The 20,076-nt window shown below is 45.1% G+C and overlaps 1 protein-coding gene across 1 annotated transcript in view; it reads left to right on the top strand.

Moving 5' to 3' along the window:
- LOC112214298 (patatin-like phospholipase domain-containing protein 2) overlaps window positions 1-19,998 on the top strand; it is a 30,768-nt gene extending 10,770 nt beyond the window's left edge. Inside the window, exons 4-9 of the mRNA XM_024372949.2 lie at window positions 1,675-1,884; window positions 12,867-12,927; window positions 13,551-13,733; window positions 15,538-15,670; window positions 17,244-17,363; window positions 17,494-19,998. Coding sequence (XP_024228717.1) covers window positions 1,675-1,884; window positions 12,867-12,927; window positions 13,551-13,733; window positions 15,538-15,670; window positions 17,244-17,363; window positions 17,494-17,722 — 936 coding nt within the window. The 3' untranslated portion in view covers window positions 17,723-19,998. The remainder of the gene's footprint in view (window positions 1-1,674; window positions 1,885-12,866; window positions 12,928-13,550; window positions 13,734-15,537; window positions 15,671-17,243; window positions 17,364-17,493) is intronic.
- The last annotated feature ends 78 nt before the right edge of the window (window positions 19,999-20,076 follow it).

The raw sequence follows: 20,076 nt of genomic DNA, 5'->3' as shown, positions 1-20,076 counted from the left end.
TCCAGAAAAATAGATCTAGGTGCATTTCAGGTCAACTAACAACCCAATGTTTTTGCCAACCTCACTGCCAAATTGAGTCTTAATCTGGCTTTGGAACTGATATCCTTTTTTCCCTCAGATGTTCTAAGCGTTTTACACTAGAAAAATGTCAATTAATTCACAAATCTGTACTTGAAATGGAGCTGCATCGTGCAATTACATAAGACTGGCAAAGTTGATTCATTCTCCAAATAGTACTGTCTGTTTGGTCATGATTTGATAGTGAGGAGAAGCTGGTTTAGGGGAAATCTTCTGCTGACACGCCACACCTAATATGCCCTCAAGGAAAATGTTTCCTTGAATATGTCGTATCGTATACATTCGATTTCAGTGACAACCGAGTTGGGTTAAGTGACATGTTTTTTTAGCAGAAGATAGGCGGAGGCAGTCAACCAATATTTATAATATATTTTCCAAATACTATTATTTACTTACTCTCTCCTCAAAATACCTAGGGGTATCTGTCAGTGCTTTAATGGCCTATGAGCTTGATCCATTTCTGTATCGAGCACAGGGCAATTGAAAGAGAGTGACCCGGCTCTACGTATTTTCCTGGTTTGTGACTCACTAACACACCGCCCCCGGTTAGAGGGAATAAAACAGCCCAGAGTTAACACACACAGGAACTTTAATCATACACAGGAGAAGATGTACATGTGTATGGTTCTGTAATGGACAGAAATAGAGAGGGAGTAAATATGCTATACAGGAGAAATATACTGTCCTGAATAGATATTTTCAGAGTACGATATAATGGGGTATGGGATTAAACAACAAGGACTGTACCTAACAATGACCTAATAACAATGTATTAAATAGTAACACCAGATGAATGACTAGCGTAGCAATAGCACAGTAAAACTAATGACAAGGACTGTATATTATACAAATAGTTTGCTATGCACAGCAACAAACAAGAGCAAGGACTCATCATTGCATACAATATCAGTAGTAACATAATAATAACAGGAATGAGAACTACATGGAATACTGCTACTCTAGCACATACTACAATAATAACAGCGACATCAACTTACTTTGTAGTCACAAATCGTATGCACATATGTTCACCCACACTCACAGACTGGAATAACACAGTTTAGGTACGGGCAATATTTACTCCCTTGGAGAGCGTGAGTAAGGCTGGCTAGCCAATCAGGGCCTGGAGAGACTGCAGGGCTAGAGCGTGCAAAGATTTGAGACACATGGCTATTGTCTGATTGGCTGAAGCCATGAACTGGAGGAGATATTGATATCTCAGGTGAGGGGGACGAAGTGTGAGGATGGGTGAAATTCAGACAGCGCGGCTCCAGAAAGCAAATAAACAAATGCTTACACAAAACAGTGATATAGCGCCCTTGGCAGGGGGATTCTTTAACAGCTATATTGATGTGTCTAGCCTCTTAGAGAAGATTTATCTGACATTCATTCTAAGTTGGTAGCCTTTATACTGTACAAGAGATGTAGAACAGTCATCTCTGTCAGCCCTGAGACATCTTGACCACAGTATGTCCGGGGGTCTTGTTCTGTGGAGAGGCTGTGGTCCTGATGTAAGTTGTGCATTGTTCCAAAAACACCCAAGTATTCTCACTTTCGCTCTCCCTCCTCCCTCTCTCCCCCCTCTTCTCTCTCCAGCGTTATGTGGATGGGGGGATCAGTGACAACCTTCCTCAGTCAGAGCAGAAGAACACCATCACCATCTCTCCATTCTCAGGCGAAAGCGACATCTGTCCCCGGGACACCTCCTTCAACTTCCACGAGCTTCGTTTCACCAACACCTCCATCCGGTTGAACCTGAGCAACATGTACCGCCTCAGCAAGGCCTTGTTCCCCCCAGAACCCAAGGTACACACTTAGCACCTTTTCTTCTATGTAGAACCTAAACGGGTTCTTCGGCTGTCCACATAGGACTCTTTGCAGAAACCTTTTTAGTTCCAAGTAGAACCATTTTGGGTTCCATGTAGAACCCTTTCCACAGAGGGTTCTCCTATGAGGACAGCCGAAAAACTCTTTTGCAACCCATTTTTCTAAGAGTGTAGGACGCCCGCTATGACTGCTTACCAATGTGTTATTTATGTGTTATGAATGTGTTATGAAGTCCTTATGGAGGCCCTGTTGCCAAAGGTAGGATGTAGGATCAGGATGCTCCTTAGTCCCATTCATTAGATGGGTTGTTTATGACTGCTTGTAAATGCCTTATGTATGGGTTATGAATGTGTTATGAAATGTTTGGGTTACGGTGTGTAACTGAAGGAGTCAAGGGAGGCATCTCACTATGGGACACGCCCTCTTCTGCGGGTCATTGGTTGAAGTCTTATTCAATCACGCCTAACAGGCCAATCAGAGCTTTGTGGGTGTATGCATTGCATGTCTATATAACACCCTGCACTGCTCTGGTTTCCTCATTCTCAGAACTACCTCTTAGACAAGTGCAATCTGGTGAGATGTCTCCCTCATCTCCTACACTGAACTGGGGTTACATACTGTAATCCAACCTTTTCTTTCTCTCAACTCGGTTCGACATCTCACTATGGGATACTTGCAAAACGCACCGATTGCCAATAGTCAGTATCCTGAGAAGCCTGTTTTGGTACATGGTAATGTACCTGATATATCCTACTGAGCTCCAGCACCAAGGATTGTGTGCACCAGGGAAGGCGCAGTATGTGAGGGGAAGCTGTGAGGGGAAGCTCAACTATCCGCCACACAAATCACCAAGACGGAGATGCCTCTGAACAGTGGCAATTCCTATAGTGGAATGTGCCCGAACACCTAGGGGAGACCGCAATCCCTGACAACTGTATGCCTTGGTGATAGCCTCCACTACCCACTGGGAGAGGCCTTGTTTGGGCAAAGCCCTTCCCAGAGCAGGGTTGCTGAAGCAAACAAACAGTTAGTCACAACTCAGGAATGGCCTAGTACTGTCTATGTAGATGCGCAGTGTGCACACCGGACTCAACTAGTTAAGGCACTGCTGCTCTGGAAAAGAGAACAGCGGAGGGTGGAGGGGACAGAGGTCAGTGGCTTGACTATAATAAGTCATGGGAATGACCTTAGGAATGAATGCAGCGTGAGGCTGTATCATAACCTTGGAGTAGTCAGGGGCAAACTGAGTGCATAAAGGATGAACCGAGAGCGGATGAAGGTCGCTAACGCCTTGCCCTTGTCGAAAAATTCCTGTAGGAAGGAGAGAACGGCAGGGAAGGAACACTGAAAGGACACCAACTCTTGTCTCTAACACAACCTCTCAAATACCCTCCACCTCTTGTAGAAGGAGCTGTGGTGCTCTGAATTGTGGCAACCACGCTCGGAGGCAAGCCCGCTGAGTCTAAGTTGGACCTCTCACAGGTCAGGCTCAGAGATCCATCAGCTCGGGATGAGGGTGGAATATTTCGCCTTGCTCTTTGGATAGCAGATCCCTGAGCTGTGGGAGGCGCCATGGTTGCGCGTACAGGAGAGGTACAATCTCTGTCAGCCATGGCTTCCCGGGCAATGCGGAGCTATCAGGATGAGGGATAGACTGTTTGCTCTCACTCTGTTCAGAGTAGGGGGGGTCAGGCCCACTGGAGGGAAGGCGTACAGAAGCACGTCTGGCCACTTGTGGGCCAGCGCGTTCACGCCTAGAAGAGCATTGCATGATCTCTCATCACGAAGAACATGCGACAGGGCACATTGTCCAATGTGAACAGATCGATGGCAACCATGCCTTAACGCCCCGACACCTCCTTGATGACTTCAGGATGATGTCACCACGCCCCTGGTAGGGGGTTCCCCCACGACAGTAAATCTGCACTTCAGTTTAGTCTACCTGGCATGTGTTGCAGCCCCGCGTCACATGCCAGGTAGGGCAGCCCCGCGTCAAGAGGGATGGATCTTTCCAGTATTGAAGTGCCGATATACAATTTGCAGAGAGAAGCACGCACCTGTGATGGTGGAGAGATGGGTCCAAGTGGAGTGAGGTCACCCATTGCTTGAAGTTTCATGAGGAGGAGACCAAGCAGAACTGCCACAATCATGGAGGCCATGAGCTGATGTTGCTGGGCAAAACACAGTGGCGAAAAGCCGTCGCTGTCTCCACGGTGAGGGCTGCTCAACAGGCTACAGAGTCCAGAGACAATCCCTAAAATATTTTCTGCTGGGTCGATAAGGCGTAAGCTTTTGGCACGATTTATCCTGAAGCCTAGAAGCGAGCAGGTATGACAACAACTGGACTATGTGCTCCGTTGCCTGCACCCGACTGTCTGCGCAGATCAACACGTCAGATCAACCAGTCAATCGAAATCTGTAGACTTTGAGATACTTGTTGAGGTGCTGCAAATCCAGGATCCCCTTTTTTGGGGGGGGACCAAGAAGTAATGTCTGAATAAGCCCTGGTGAGCTTCCTCCCTCAGCACCACGTGTGTGGCTCCTTTGGCCAACAGAGACTGTTTCTCATCTCTAAGGATTCGGGCCGCTGTACTATTCCCATGAAAATCGGGGGGGCCCCTGCGAATTGTAGTCTGTACCCCTGGTCTACAGTGCATGGGACCCAAGGGTAGACTGCACTCGTGCCCCACTGCTCTCTGTGAGATGTAAGGGAACCCGCCTGTCTCTTGGTGGGGATGAGGAGCCCTGTGGCAGTCACCCCACTTGGGGCAACTTCACATGTGGGCAACTCTTGTGGAAGAGACAGGGGCCCTGCCAGGCCTGATGGCCGGACAATGACACCCTCAAGAAGTTGATTGTTTTGCATGGGAACATGCTGAACCATCACCCTCAGCCCGTGGGCCTGGATGTGATGGGAGCTCTTTATTTGAGAACTATACTTGGGGAAGAGTAGTGTTGACCCGCCCCAACGAGGGCTTATGGATCTTGATGGGAGCTCCTGTGCAACACCTATACCATGTGTAAATGAGCTTGTGTGACCTCACACAGGACTCCGAGGAGACTCTGGTTGCCAAGGTCAAAGGAACTCTGCTGGATCTTCGAGCCCCGCACCTAGCACTAGGTGTGCCACTTCTTCCCCTTTCCTCCAGGTGAAGCCGAGGGCGTCTCCGCTGCTCGTTGCTTGGAGTGACGTCTGTGCTCTGAGGCACCGCGTTGCTGGTGAGCGTGCAGCTGGTGAGTGGACTGTGTCTGTCTGAAGAAACAGCACCGCTCGTGCTAGTCAAACAAACCAGAATTGCGGTTTAGCCCAGAGGTTGCTAGTGTCGTGTAGAATCGTTTCAAAATATAACACTTACAACAACTTGTGAATTCAATATAGGCTTTTAATACAAAAATATCAGAAGCCTAGATGGTCCGCGGAACACACACTTTCCCAGAGCACTGGCTCTGTATTTATACACACACAGCATATGAGTCCATTCCACATGTTTATGAAGTTACTTCCCTCAGGTCATCTGCCACCATTATCTTTCAGTTCAGGCTTCCTGCTTGTTCATGCCCAATAATGCCTATATCCGCTCTTGATTAGATTATGATTAGATTATAATGGTGGCAGGACCCTTTCATGTCCTATGAATGATATATGTACTATGTCTATAGTCCATCTGAAAATCAAATCAAATTTTATTTGTCACATACACATGGTTAGCAGATGTTAGTGCGAGTGTAGCGAAATGCTTGTGCTTCTAGTTCCGACAATGCAGTAATAACCAACAAGTAATCTAGCTAACAATTCCAAAACTACTACCTTATAGACACAAGTGTAAGGGGATAAAGAATATGTACATAAAGATATATGAATGAGTGATGGTACAGAGTGGCATAGGCAAGATACAGTAGATGGTATTGAGTGCAGTATATACATATGAGATGAGTATGTAAACAAAGTGGCATAGTTAAAGTGGCTAGTGGTACATGTATTACATAAGGATGCAGTAGATGATATAGAGTACAGTATATACGTATACATATGAGATGAATAATGTAGGGAACATTATATTAGGTAGCATTGTTTAAAGTGGCTAGTGATATATTTTACATCATTTCCCATCAATTCCCATTATTAAAGTGGCTGGAGTTGAGTCGGTGTGTTGGCAGCAGCCACTCAATGTTAGTGGTGGCTGTTTAACAGTCTGATGGCCTTGAGATAGAATCTGTTTTTCAGTCTCTCGGTCCCAGCTTTGATGCACCTGTACTGACCTCGCCTTCTGGATGATAGCGGGGTGAACAGGCAGTGGCTCGAGTGGTTGCTGTCCTTGATGATCTTTATGGCCTTCCTGTGACATCGGGTGGTGTAGGTGTCCTGGAGGGCAGGTAGTTTGCCCCCGGTGATGCGTTGTGCAGACCTCACTACCCTCTGGAGAGCCTTACGGTTGTGGGCGGAGCAGTTGCCGTACCAGGCGGTGATACAGCCCGACAGGATGCTCTCGATTGTGCATCTGTAGAAGTTTGTGAGTGCTTTTGGTGATAAGCCAAATTTCTTCAGCCTCCTGAGGTTGAAGAGGCGCTGCTGCGCCTTCTTCATGATGCTGTCTGTCTGTGTGGACCAATTCAGTTTGTCTGTGATGTGTACGCCGAGGAACTTAAAACTTACTACCCTCTCCACTACTGTTCCATCGATGTGGATAGGGGGGTGTTCCCTCTGCTGTTTCCTGAAGTCCACAATCATCTCCTTAGTTTTGTTGACGTTGAGTGTGAGGTTATTTTCCTGACACCACACTCCGAGGGCCCTCACCTCCTCCCTGTAGGCCGTCTCGTCATTGTTGGTAATCAAGCCTACCACTGTTGTGTCGTCCGCAAACTTGATGATTGATTTGGAGGCGTGCGTGGCCACGCAGTCGTGGGTGAACAGGGAGTACAGGAGAGGGCTCAGAACGCACCCTTGTGGGGCCCCAGTGTTGAGGATCAGCGGGGTGGAGATGTTGTTGCCTACCCTCACCACCTGGGGGCGGCCCGTCAGGAAGTCAAGTACCCAGTTGCACAGGGCGGGGTCGAGACCCAGGGTCTCGAGCTTGATGACGAGCTTGGAGGGCACTATGGTGTTAAATGCCGAGCTGTAGTCGACGAACAGCATTCTCATATAGGTATTCCTCTTGTCCAGATGGGTTAGGGCAGTGTGCAGTGTGGTTGAGATTGCATCGTCTGTGGACCTATTTGGGCGGTAAGCAAATTGGAGTGGGTCTAGGGTGTCAGGTAGGGTGGAGGTGATATGGTCCTTGACTAGTCTCTCAAAGCACTTCATGATGACGGAAGTGAGTGCCACGGGGCGGTAGTCGTTTAGCTCAGTTACCTTAGCTTTCTTGGGAACAGGAACAATGGTGGCCCTCTTGAAGCATGTGGGAACAACAGACTGGGATAGGGATTGATTGAATATGTCCGTAAACACACCAGCCAGCTGGTCTGCGCATGCTCTGAGGGCGCGGCTGGGGATGCCGTCTGGGCCTGCAGCCTTGCGAGGGTTGACACGTTTAAATGTTTTCCTCACGTCGGCTGCAGTGAAGGAGAGTCCGCATGTTTTAGCTGCGGGTAGTGTCAGTGGCACTGTATTGTCCTCAAAGCGGGCAAAAAAGTTATTTAGTCTGCCTGGGAGCAAGACATCCTGGTCCGTGACGGTGCTGGTTCTCTTTTTGTAATCCGTGATTGACTGTAGACCCTGCCACATACCTCTTGTGTCTGAGCCGTTGAATTGAGATTCTACTTTGTCTCTATACTGACGCTTAGCTTGTTTGATTGCCTTGCGGAGGGAATAGTTACACTGTTTGTATTCGGTCATGTTTCCAGTCACCTTGCCCTGATTAAAAGCAGTGGTTCACGCTTTCAGTTGCACGCGAATGCTGCCATCAATCCACGGTTTCTGGTTTGGGAATGTTTTAATCGTTGCTATGGGAACGACATCTTCAACGCACGTTCTAATGAACTCACACACCGAATCAGCGTATTCGTCAATGTTGTCGTCTGACGCAATACGGAACATATCCCAGTCCACGTGATGGAAGCAGTCTTGGAGTGTAGAATCAGATTGGTCGGACCAGCGTTGAACAGACCTCAGCGCGGGAGCTTCTTGTTTTAGTTTCTGTCTGTAGGCAGGGATCAACAAAATGGAGTCGTGGTCAGCTTTTCCGAAAGGATGGCGGGGCAGGGCCTTATATGCGTCGCGGAAGTTGGAATAGCAATGATCCAAGGTTTTTCCCGCCCTGGTTGCGCAATCGATATGCTGATAAAATTTAGGGAGTCTTGTTTTCAGATTAGCCTTGTTAAAATCCCCAGCTACAATGAATGCAGCCTCCGGATATATGGATTCCAGTTTGCAAAGAGTCAAATAAAGTTAGTTCAGAGCCATCGATGTGTCTGCTTGGGGGGGAATATATACGGCTGTGATTATAATCGAAGAGAATTCCCTTGGTAGATAATGCGGTCTACATTTGATTGTGAGGAATTCTAAATCAGGTGAACAGAAGGACTTGAGTTCCTGTATGTTGTTTTGGCCACACCACGTCACGTTAACCATAAAGCATACGCCCCCGCCCCTCTTCTTACCAGAAAGATGTTTGTTTCTGTCGCCGCGATGCGTGGAGAAACCAGCTGGCTGCACCGTCTCCGATAGCGTCTCTCCAGTGAGCCATGTTTCCTTGAAGCAAAGAACGTTGCAGTCTCTGATGTCCCTCTGGAATGCTACCCTTGCTCGGGTTTCATCAACCTTGTTGTCAAGAGACTGGACATTGGCGAGGAGAATGCTAGGGAGTGGTGCACGATGTGCCCGTCTCCGGAGTCTGACCAGAAGACCGCTTCGTTTTCCCCTTTTTCTAAGTCGTTTTTTGGGGTCGCCGGCTGGGATCCATTCCGTTGTCCTGGGTGAAAGGCAGAACACAGGGTCCGCTTCGCGAAAGTCATATTCTTGGTCGTACTGATGGTGAGTTGACGCTGCTCTTATGTTCAGTAGTTCTTCTCGACTGTATGTAATGAAACCTAAGATGACCTGGGGTACCAATGTAAGAAATAACACGTAAAAAAACAAAAAACTGCATAGTTTCCTAGGAACGCGAAGCGAGGCGGCCATCTCTGTCGGCGCCGGAAGTAGTTGCAGTTGGTCATTTGGCTGACACCCTCCTTTGTGTGTCCCTCTGACCTCGGTATGTCCAGCTGTCCTATGCACCCATGGCCTTGCTTTGGTTTCCTGTCCTCTACAATAGACAATGCACTTTACCCTAAGCATTTATGCATTTTATGGCTTTGGCCATTATGTCTGTTATTTCTTGGTTTCCTGTTTTTACCAGAATGGCAAATGCACTCTAAGTGTGTCCTCTTCCTCTTGTGGTCTAATGTACACCTTTGCTCTACAGTATTATTTTGTCCCTATATGTACCGTTTGCGCCTACACTAGCTAAAACACCAGTGGTGCCATTAGCCCACTAACAAGCCAAGACACTCGAAAATTCAGCTAGCTAACCCCGAACAGTGGGAACTGATGGAGAGCTAGAAGTAGAAACATTTGTGGGAACCTGCTATTAGCGGGATGTTAAAGCAGTACAGCTAGCTAGCTAACAACGCCAATTGTTTGTAAGCCAGGCAACATGTGTACTGTAGCCAGCGGATGACAAAAAGCTCTGCTAACAAGCTAACTGAGGTAACTTCAATCGGTAAAGTGAAGCTGAAGTTAGCAGAATTTCTGAAAATAGAAAATAAGGAACTCGATGCTCCGTGGTGGGGTGGTAACCCACACCGAAAAGAACAGTTAAGTTGAGAGCTAGTTTTCGGAAGAAATCTGCTTAACGGGCTAGAAACCAGATAGTAACCAAATAGAAGAATAAGGAAACCAGAGCAGTGCAGGGTGTTATATAGACACGCGGGGGTGTACAACCACATAGCTCTGATTGGCCTGTAGGCGTGATTGAATAAGGTTTCAACCAAATAAGGGCATGTTCCATAGTGAAATGTTGAACCAAGTTGACTGAAAGAAAACCTTATTTAGGTACCCTTGAAATAGTAGTTTTCCATGGTTCTAAACATTCTATTTACTTTTCTATAGGAGAGTCTAGTGGTCTGGTATGGGTGACTGGACACCTTATAACTTGACCCCTGACCTCCCACTATCCTATTTCCTAGTTATATAACCCCAACTTCCCCCTACCCTGTCTCCTCTTTGGACTCTGCCTCCTACCTTCAGTCCCCATACAGTACTTCCTATCTAATCATTAACCTGCCCTGTCCCTCCCTAACTCCACAGTGATCAGTACTGGCAGGACATTATTGGCTTCTGTTATTGTTGATACATTCCCTGTGTTCCTCATTCTCCTTCACTGTCTGGAAAATTACATGGGAGTCAACTTTTAGTGCGAGGCGAATCCCTCTTTGAGGTTGATCTGTGTCTCTTAGTTTAGTTTTCACTGTGTTATTATTGTTGCTGCAATCCAAGATCTGCCACCATCTTTTGCCTTCATGGAATGTTGTGTTTTCTGGAATTTTAGGATTATGTAATCCCTGTGGCCACAAATCCCACTGACAGAGTCATGTGCAGAGGCCCTACATAGAACATGCACACACATTCACACAAACTAAACCCTTCATTTCCCTCACATGTACTAGTGTTTAACCAACTCTGACTAACTTCACACATACACAGGCTGTGTACGAATGCCCATACTTTAATCAAATCAAATGTAATTTGTCACATACACATGGTTAGCAGATGTTAATGCGAGTGTAGCGAAGTGCTTGTGCTTCTATTTCCGACAGTGCAGTAATATCGAACAAGTAATCTAACAATTCCCCAATGACTACCTAATATACAGGGATCTAAAGGGATGGAATAAGATATATGGATGAGCGATGGCCGAGCGGCATAGGCAAGATGCAATAGATGGTACAAGATACAGTATATACATATGAGATGAGTAATGTAAGATATGTAAACATTACTAAAGTGGCATTGTTTAAAGTGACTAGTTATCCCATTTATTTAAGTGGTCAATGATTTGAGTCTCTATTCAGGCAGCAGCCACTCTGAGTTAGTGATTGCTATTTAGCAGTCTGATGACCTTGAGATAGAAGCTGTTTTTCAGTCTCTCGGTCCTAGTTATGATGCACATGTACTGACCTCACCTTCTGGATGGTAGTGAGGTGAACAGGCAGTGGCTCGGGTGGTTGTTATCCTTGATGATCTTTTTGGCCTCGGGTGCTGTAGATGTCCTGGAGGGCAGGCAGTTTGCCCCCGGTGATGCACTGTGCAGACTGCACCACCCTCTGGAGAGCCTTGCAGTTGAGGGCGGTGCAGTTGCCTTTCCGGGCAGTGATACAGCCTGACAGGATGCTCTCAATTGTGCATCTGTAAAAGTTTGTCCGGGTTTTAGGTGACAAGCCAAATTTCTTCAACCTCCTGAGGTTGAAGAGGCTCTGTTGCTCCTTCTTCACCACACTGTCTGTGTGGGTGGACCATTTCAGTTTGTCTGTGATGTGTACGCTGAGGAACTTAAAACTTTCCAGCTTCTCTACTACTGTCCCTTTGATGTGGATAGGAGGGTGCTCCCTCTGCTGTTTCCTGAAGTCCATGATCATCTCCTTTGTTTTGTTGATGTTGAGTGAGAGGTTATTCGCCTGACACCACACTCCGAGTGCCCTCACCTCCTCCCTGTAGCCTGTCTTGTCGTTGTTGGTAATCAAGCCCACTATTGTTGTGTCGTCTGCAAACTTGATGATTGAGTTGGAGGTGTGAATGGCCATGCAGTCATGGGTGAAAAGGGAGTACAGGAGGGGGCTGAGCAGGCACCCTTGTGGGGCCCCAGTGTGAGGGTCAGTGAAGTGAAAATGTTGTTTCCTACCTTCACCACCTGGCATCGTCTGTGGACCTGCTGGGGCGGTATGCAAACTGAAGTGGGTCTAGGGTGGCAGGTAAGGTGGAGGTGATATGATCCTTGACTAGTTTCTCAAAGCACTTCATGATGACAGAAGTGAGTGCTACGGGGTGGTAGTCATCTAGTTCAGTTATCTTGGGAACAGGAACAATCGCGGCCATCTTGAAGCATGTGGGAACTGCAGACTGAGATAGGGAGCGATTGAATATGTCCGTAAACACACCAGCCAGCTGGTCTGTGCATGCTCTGAGGAAGCGGCTATGGATGCCGTGCGGGCCAGCAGCCTTGCGAGGGTTAACATGAATTTTGGCCCATTCCTCCAGACAGAGCTGGTGTAATTGAGTAAGGTTTGTAGGCCTCCTTGCTCACACATGCCTTTTCAGTTCTGCCCACAAATTGTCTATAAGATTGAGGTCAGGGCTTTGTGATGGCCACTCCAATACCTTGACTTTGTTGTCCTTAAGCCATTTTGCCACAACTTTGTAAGTATGCTTGGGGTCATTGTCCATTTGGAAGACCCATTTGCGACCAAACTTTAACTTCCTGATTGATGTCTTGAGATGTTGCTTCAATATATCCACAGAATTTTGCTACCTCATGATGCCATCTATTTTGTGAATTACACCACTCCCTTCTGCAGCAAAGCACCCCCACAACATGATGCTGCCAACCTCGTGCTTCACGGTTGGGATAGTGTTCTTCGGCTTGCAAGCCTCCCCCTTTTTCCTCCAAACATAACAATGGTCATTATTGCCAAACAGTTCTATTTTTGTTTCATCAGACCAGAGGACATTTCTCCAAAAAGTATCAGCAATAACATGATTGCTAATCAGTAAGTGAAATTGTAATAGTTGTAACACATGACATGATGAATGTGTCTGAGCCGTTGCCCTGTATTTTGTGTGGTTATATATCGGTTGTTATATGATTAACAAAATATCGGCCTTATGGGTATCCTCTGTCTCTTTTATATGAGCAGTATATTTATTCAATTTACCTCTTGCTTATGATCCCCTACCTCAATAGGTACGATCTATGTGTTTTCTTTGACAGGTCATGGCAGAGATATGTCAGAGTGGCTACAAGGACGCCCTTCGCTTTCTTGAGGAGAACCGTGAGTATTACCATGTTGCCTTTGACAGTAATAGTGGGCTGTGCTAAGATCATAAGCTACTGTGACATATACGCAGTGAGCATCAATGATGTCAATTGTACAGGGTTCAAAATGAAGTGTAAAGTAAACCAGCACTAATTTCCATTTCCATTATGGTAAACCAACACTTATTTATGGTGTAATATTTGTATAGACGGATTGGCTGACAACATCAGTAAAATGTGCGCGCATCGATGGTTTGAGAAGCCGTGTTTTGTTATGATTCTGAACAGTCAGATAGCTAGCAACAATGAAAAGAAGCTGTCGTGTGGGGACTCGTAGGTGGCTTGTTTCATCTAGTTTAATCTTGATTACCATGTCTTGTTTTGAGGTGTTTTAACTGATTTCATGTCAATGCTAATATGGCTAGCTAGCTAACCAACAACTGTAACAATGTATTTGAGAGACAACAGATGCTCATTGTGCAAATGTATTTATGGTTTCAATAAACATTGAGACAAAAACAATCTAAGCCAAACCTGTCTGTTTTGCCCCATAGTTGCCACGCACCGTTTTTTGTGCTAAACAAACAACTAGTCTATGTTGTATTACAAAGATTATTAATGTATCGTTTATGATGTCAGATCTGCTAAAGCTGGAGTGTCCGACTGCCGGCCCCAACCTATCAGAAGCCACCTGCTGCTGCAAGCCCATCGCCATGGAAACCACTAAGAACGGGATGTTCTGGCGGCTCCGCTTCCTGAGGAAGCAACACTGGTGTTTGGATGAGCATATTGTTGACAACCTGCCAACCCAAATCAAGAAAGGTAGATAGGAGGTCATCCTAGACCAGGGATGGGCAACTTGCGTCCCGCGCCATTTTGTAGGCCTACGTATCAATTTGCACTTTTTTGTATATATATACCGTTCAAAAGTTTGGGGTCACTTAGAAATGTCCTTGTTTTTGAAAGAAAAGAAACGGATGATGTTTTAAATGGAATATCTTCATAGGCGTACAGAAGTCCATTATCAGCAACCATCACTCCTGTGTTCCAATGGCACGTTGTGTTAGATAATCCAAGTTTATCATTTTGAAAGGCAAATTGATCATTAGAAAACCCTTTTGCAATTATGTTAGCACAGCTGAAAACTGTTGTCTCGATTATAGAAGCATTAAAACCGGACTTCTTGAGACTAGTTCAGTATCTGGAGCTTCAGCATTTGTGGGTTCAATTACAGGCTCAAAATGTCCAGAAACAAAGAACTTTCTTCTGTAACTCTTTAGTCTATTATTGTTCTGAGAAATGAAGGCTTTTCCATGTGAGAAATTGCCAAGAAACTGAAGATCTCGTACAATGCTGTGTACTATTCCCTTCACAGAACAGCGCAAACTGGCTCTAACCAGAATAGAAAGAGGAGTGGGAGTCCCCGATGCACAACTGAGCAAGAGGACAAGTACATTAGTGTTTAGTTTGATAAACAGACACATCTGGCAGCTTCATTAAATAGTACCCGCAAAACACCAGTCTCAACGTCAACCTTGAAGCGGCAACTCCGGGACACTGGCCTTCTAGGCAGAGTTCCTCTGTCCAATGTCTGTGTTCTTTTGCCCATCTTAATCTTTTCTTTTTATTGGCCAGTCTGAGATATGGCTTTTTCTTTGCAACTCTGCCTAGAAGGCCAGCATCCCAGAGTCGCCTCTTCACTGTTGACATTGAGACTGGTGTTTTGCAGGTACTATTTAATTCAGGCGGATGAATTACCTGACGCATGACAAAAAGTCACCACCAGGCTGATGGAAACATGAAATGGCGGTACAATTTAATAAATGCAGACATTGTGTGCGCTACGTCAACATGACCAGTCCTTTAGCCGCAAAAAGTCAGTTTGATGGAAACACATCTCTGGTGGGAAAATGCGCATATTGTTTTATGCAGATTTTAGAATATTCACATGAAAATCTGTCACAGATTGTATGGAAACTTAGCTACTGACAGTCAGTCAATTAGCCCATGTCAGCAATTCTTGGGGGGATTGATAAATTCCAGTTTAGCCAGCTATCTAAACTTGCAGTAATCATGATCATCGTCAAATTACCGATCAGGGAGCCCCCATTGATTTTGTTAGTCACTCAGATATAAAAACTTTAAAAACTGCAAAATCTTTTCTCCGCCCCATGGAAAAATGTGTAGAATTGTAGCAAACGTGGTTTAAAACTGCAACATTTTCTCTACGCCCCATGGCAGAATGTGTATAATTGCAGGAACTTAGCTCTTAAAATGCTATTTTTCCCCTCCTCCGTCAAGAGGGGGGATGCTTAAATGTTTCACTTGCAAGGTGGGAGGCCCCCTCTGACTGCATGTGTGGGCATGGATGTATGTATGCAGACCTGCGAGTTCAGATTTTTTTGTGGGCACCACGGTCCCACCCCCATCAAAGTTGCCCATCCCTGACCTAGACTTTCCAATCTTTTCTGCTCAAAGCTGTTAAAAGCTGTTGTTACCTAGTTATAACATTGTGTTGTCACTATGCTATTGTCAGTGACGTGTGATTGATTATGTGTCACTGAAAGTGATCTGAGGCTGTGCCCGTATCAGCGAAGTGTGACATATTGTGTCTCTATAACTGTAGTGTTCTGTGAGGCGTGCCAGCAGAAGCCTGGTCTGTATGCGCAGGTGTCTGAGATGCTGCTGGTCAGAGTGGCCTCCTACATGCTCCTGCCCTGCACACTACCTGTGGTATCAGCCTACTCAGTGGGCAAGAGGTAAGACGACATTGTATACCACTACTAGTGCTACCTACCACAAACTTACAAGCCCTCAATGACAACAGTAACGCTAACAAATCATCTTCTAAAAAGCCCAGTAATAGCCTTTAGCATAACTAGCCTTTAGCATACAGCAGCCTCATTAGCCCACCACAACAACCAAATAACTACCCTCTGTTCTGTTAGCTGTAGACCATACTATCGATGCGACACTAAGACTGCACTCAACGAGCTGTATAGGGCCATAAGCAAACAAGAAAATGCTCACCCAGAGGTAACTCTCCTAATGGTCGGTGACTTTGATGCAGGAAAACGGAAATCCGTTTCACCTCATTTCTACCAGCATGTCACCTGTGCAACTATAGACAAAAAACTCTAGATCACCTTTACTCCACACACAGAGACGCGCACAAAGTTCTCCCTCGCCCTCCATTTGGCAATTCTCACCATAACTCTATCCTCCTGTTTCGAGGTTACAAGCAAAAACTCAAACAGGAAGTACCAGTGAAGCGGAAAATATGGAAGTGGTCCAATGAAGCGGATGCTACGCTGCAGCACTGTTTCGCTAGCACAGACGGGAATATGTTCCAGGACTGTGGAGCAGGTGGAGAGCTTCAAGTGCCTCAGTGTCCACATCACTAAGGAATTATCATGGTCCACATCACACCAACAGAGTCGCGAAGAGGACACGACAATGCCTCTTCCCCCTCAGGAGGCTGAAAAGATTTGTCATGGGCACTCCGATCCTCTAAAAATGATAAAGCTGCACCTTTGAGAGCATCTTGACTGGTTGCATCACTGCTTGGTGTGGCAGCTGCTTAACATCCAACCGCTAGGTGTTACAGAGGGTAGTGCGTAAGTCCCAGTACACCACTGGGGCCAAGCATCCTGCCATCCAGGACCTCTATACCAGGCAGTGTCAGAGGAAGGCCCTAAAAATTGTGGTACCGATGCACCATGTCTGGAACCAACAGGACCCTGGACAGCTTCCACCCCTAAGCTATAAGACTGCTAAATAGTTAGTTTAATAATTCATCAATAGCTACCTGGAATACCTTCCTTGACCCTTTTCATACTAATCCCTTTTGATTTATCACATATGCTGCTGTTACCGTTTATTATCTATCCCGTTGTCTAGTAATTTTATCCCTACCTATATGTACATATCTACCTCAATTACCTCATACCCCTGCACATCAACTTGGTACTGGTTCCCTGTGTATATAGCCAAGTTGTCGTTACTCATTGTGTATTTGAAATCGATTTTCTGAGAGGGGTCACATACACATGGTTTGCAGATGTTAATGCGATTGTAGCGAAATGTTGTCGTTATTTTTATATTATTTGTCTTTTTTATCTCTGCATTGTTGGAAGCATGTGACAAATACAATTTAATAGGTTGAGGTTTCTTACTAAACCCAATCAATTTGAACGCACTGCACAGGGCCGCCACCTAGTGGACATTGTCACAAAATAGGCAAGTCAATCCACCGGGAATTGTTGAGAACTGCACCCCCTACTGCTACATAACAGTACTTTGACTCTCTGTTGTCCCTCTCCTGTACTCCAGGATTGTGGAGTGGATCCCAGAGGTGCCTGCAGACATGCGTTGGCTAGCTGGGGTGGCTGGGGATGTGGCTGGGAGCTTGTACAGACAGGCCTGGAGAGGAGCACCAGTAGACATAACCAGGTGAGAGACATGGAGTTACTACTACTGGGTTATATTATGTATGGATGGATGGAGTCTACTTGTAGATTTGGGTGTCTATCATAAAGTATGAATAAAGTCTAATGGCCTTGTGTGTTTTTATTTTTTGCAGTGATGGTTCCCTGAGGAATTGCATGAGCCTGCCCCCACCCATGGAAAGTGACGGACAAAGGGAGAGAGAATGTCACCTGTCCGGGTTCGCTCGCTCTGCTCTCAACTTCCAAAGCCAATACTGGAACATCCCCGCAGCCGCCTCTTCCCACTGTTCCACCAGCCCCCACACGCCAAGCCCCTCCCCACGACAGATCTGCTTCAGTGTTCATTTTGGCACTCTTTTTTAGATTCATTCTAGTCTGTCATTTTGACTAAAATATCATAAAATCTTAGTCACATTTTTGTGATTTGAATAATGATTTAGTCATTGTTAAAATGACCAAAAGAGAGACGTTTTAGTCAACTAAATTCCCTTTCATTTTAGTTATATTTTAGTCCACATCACATTTGTATTGCCTCATTAGCCACAAACCACGTTTCCATCCAGAGTTTTTATGGGAGTAGTCATATCAAAGATTTTTATAACTAACCCAAGATGGACCATAACTACTGAGATGTTAGGCTGTTCAATAAATAAATGTTCAATCCGACATCTACAAGCAGGACTGCATGATTCCAGATACAGCATTTTGATGTGCAACCGAATCCAGCGATTGTCATGAATTGTGAGTTGACGATAGGGTATTGTTGTTATATTTTACTGTTAAAATAGGGCTCCAGAATGTTCTTTTTTGTTTGTTCAATAGGGATGAATTTGCCTAAATCTTTATGTGCACTAATATCATAGGCTAAATTATTTGGGGATTTATACACCGCATGATACAGTGAAAACTCAAACACATTAGCTAGATCACTAACACTAAATATAATACCCACTGCTAGTGGTCATGTATTAATCTAAAAGTAACGTTTTTTTTTACAGTTGTAGCACTGCTAACCTACAGACATACAATGCGTCAATGCGCAATTGCGCATTTCGTGGACTTCGTATCTGAAAGCCATGTCTAATATTTTGATTGTAAAATAGTTGCTATTGAGCCAATATTAAGAGATGACAAATATAAAGTATACCCACAGAAAGCTGAGAACAACATTTGCTTCTAAATCTATGAATTTCCCGCAATTGGATTTTCAAATGTTATAGTGAAATGTTATACAATCAAGAAGCTTTTTTTCACACTCCCGGAGTGCACATCGTGGCTTGTTCATCACAGCAGCAGGCTTCAGCAGAACAGGTCAAGTGGCTGGGCAGACACTTTAATTACAGGAATCATGAGGCTAATGCACTTTACTGTTTGACCAAATCATGGTTTTAGCCACTCAAAAAATAGGACGTTTTAAAAACTTTTGAGTGAGGTGACCATGGTAATGAATGTTCAGCTCGCACGCCACCAATTACAGATTTAAGTCGCACAGCCAAGTCAAAGAGTTGCAAAACGCCATTTAATGGTTGCAATCGAGAGCCTTGACCCTTGAAATACTGTAGCTATGTTGTAATCAAAGTTGTGTCATAAGTAGTGGTCTGATACTGTAGGTTGCAAGAAAACTACAAGGTAGAATTATCAATCGGTTATTAGCCTATCTGAGCGTCAGAGGAGACTGGTGGCTGGAGGAGGAGCTATAGGAGGACGAGCCTTTTCCTCATGGCTGGAATGGAGTTAATGGAACATATCAAACATATGGAGACCACATGTGCCAGCTCAAGTTCCCTCCCACGGGGCCTGTCTATAGTGTATAGGAACTGAAAAGTGGTTTAGGATTGGCAAGATGGTCATGTGATCGAATAGCTTTGGAATCCAGAACTGTTGCTATAGACACACTAATGACTCAATCATGTCTTTTGATCACTCCACCATCCATGTTTCATTCTATTGTACCACATTGGAAAACAATTTACCAGCTCACCACCAAAGACCTCTGCAAATGAATTATTTTGGGGGATTTTGTCTAGTTTTACCAGATACCGTGTTGTCACTACCCAAGTACAGTACCTACCTACCTGTGTTCAGTCAAATGTAGCATGCATTCCTCATTCCAGGCGGACTGTTGATATGACTTGACGTTGACTTCTTAAATATGAGCTGTGCTGTGTTATTTATTTTGTATTAGACAGGACCCTTGCACTATAAACAGTGAACTACTGTGATGAGATGTGATGTATATTCTTGAAAGTTCCCTTCAGAACTTCTCTTAATGTTGACATTTGCTTTTGCACAATAACTTTAGGTGCATAGGATTCACAATGTTAATGGCATAATCAAATGTCATATTTAAGTTATCACACTGCCCCATTTATAGTAGGGTACATACTGTACTTATATTTGTAATGTGTGTAACACTGTGAAAACCTCTGCCTACTTGTGCCTAGGATGGCAGGTAGCCTAGTGGTTAGACCATTTGGGCCAATAAAGGAAAGGTTGCTGGTTCAAATACTTGAGCAAACAAAGTGAAAAACCTGTTGATGTACCCATGAGCAAGGCACTTAAGCCTAATTTACTCCAGGAGGTGCCATACTACTATGGCTAACCCTGTAAAACTGCACCTGTATGTGACAATAAACCATTTCAAAATATATACTTTATTGTTGTTATTTCATTAAGGCCCTTATCTTAATAACATAAAACAAAACACATTTTTTATG

The sequence above is a fragment of the Oncorhynchus tshawytscha genome, linkage group LG15 (assembly GCF_018296145.1).
Source record: "Oncorhynchus tshawytscha isolate Ot180627B linkage group LG15, Otsh_v2.0, whole genome shotgun sequence".
NCBI classification, from domain to species: Eukaryota; Metazoa; Chordata; class Actinopteri; order Salmoniformes; family Salmonidae; genus Oncorhynchus; species Oncorhynchus tshawytscha.
This window is presented reverse-complemented; position numbering and strand designations above follow the sequence as displayed.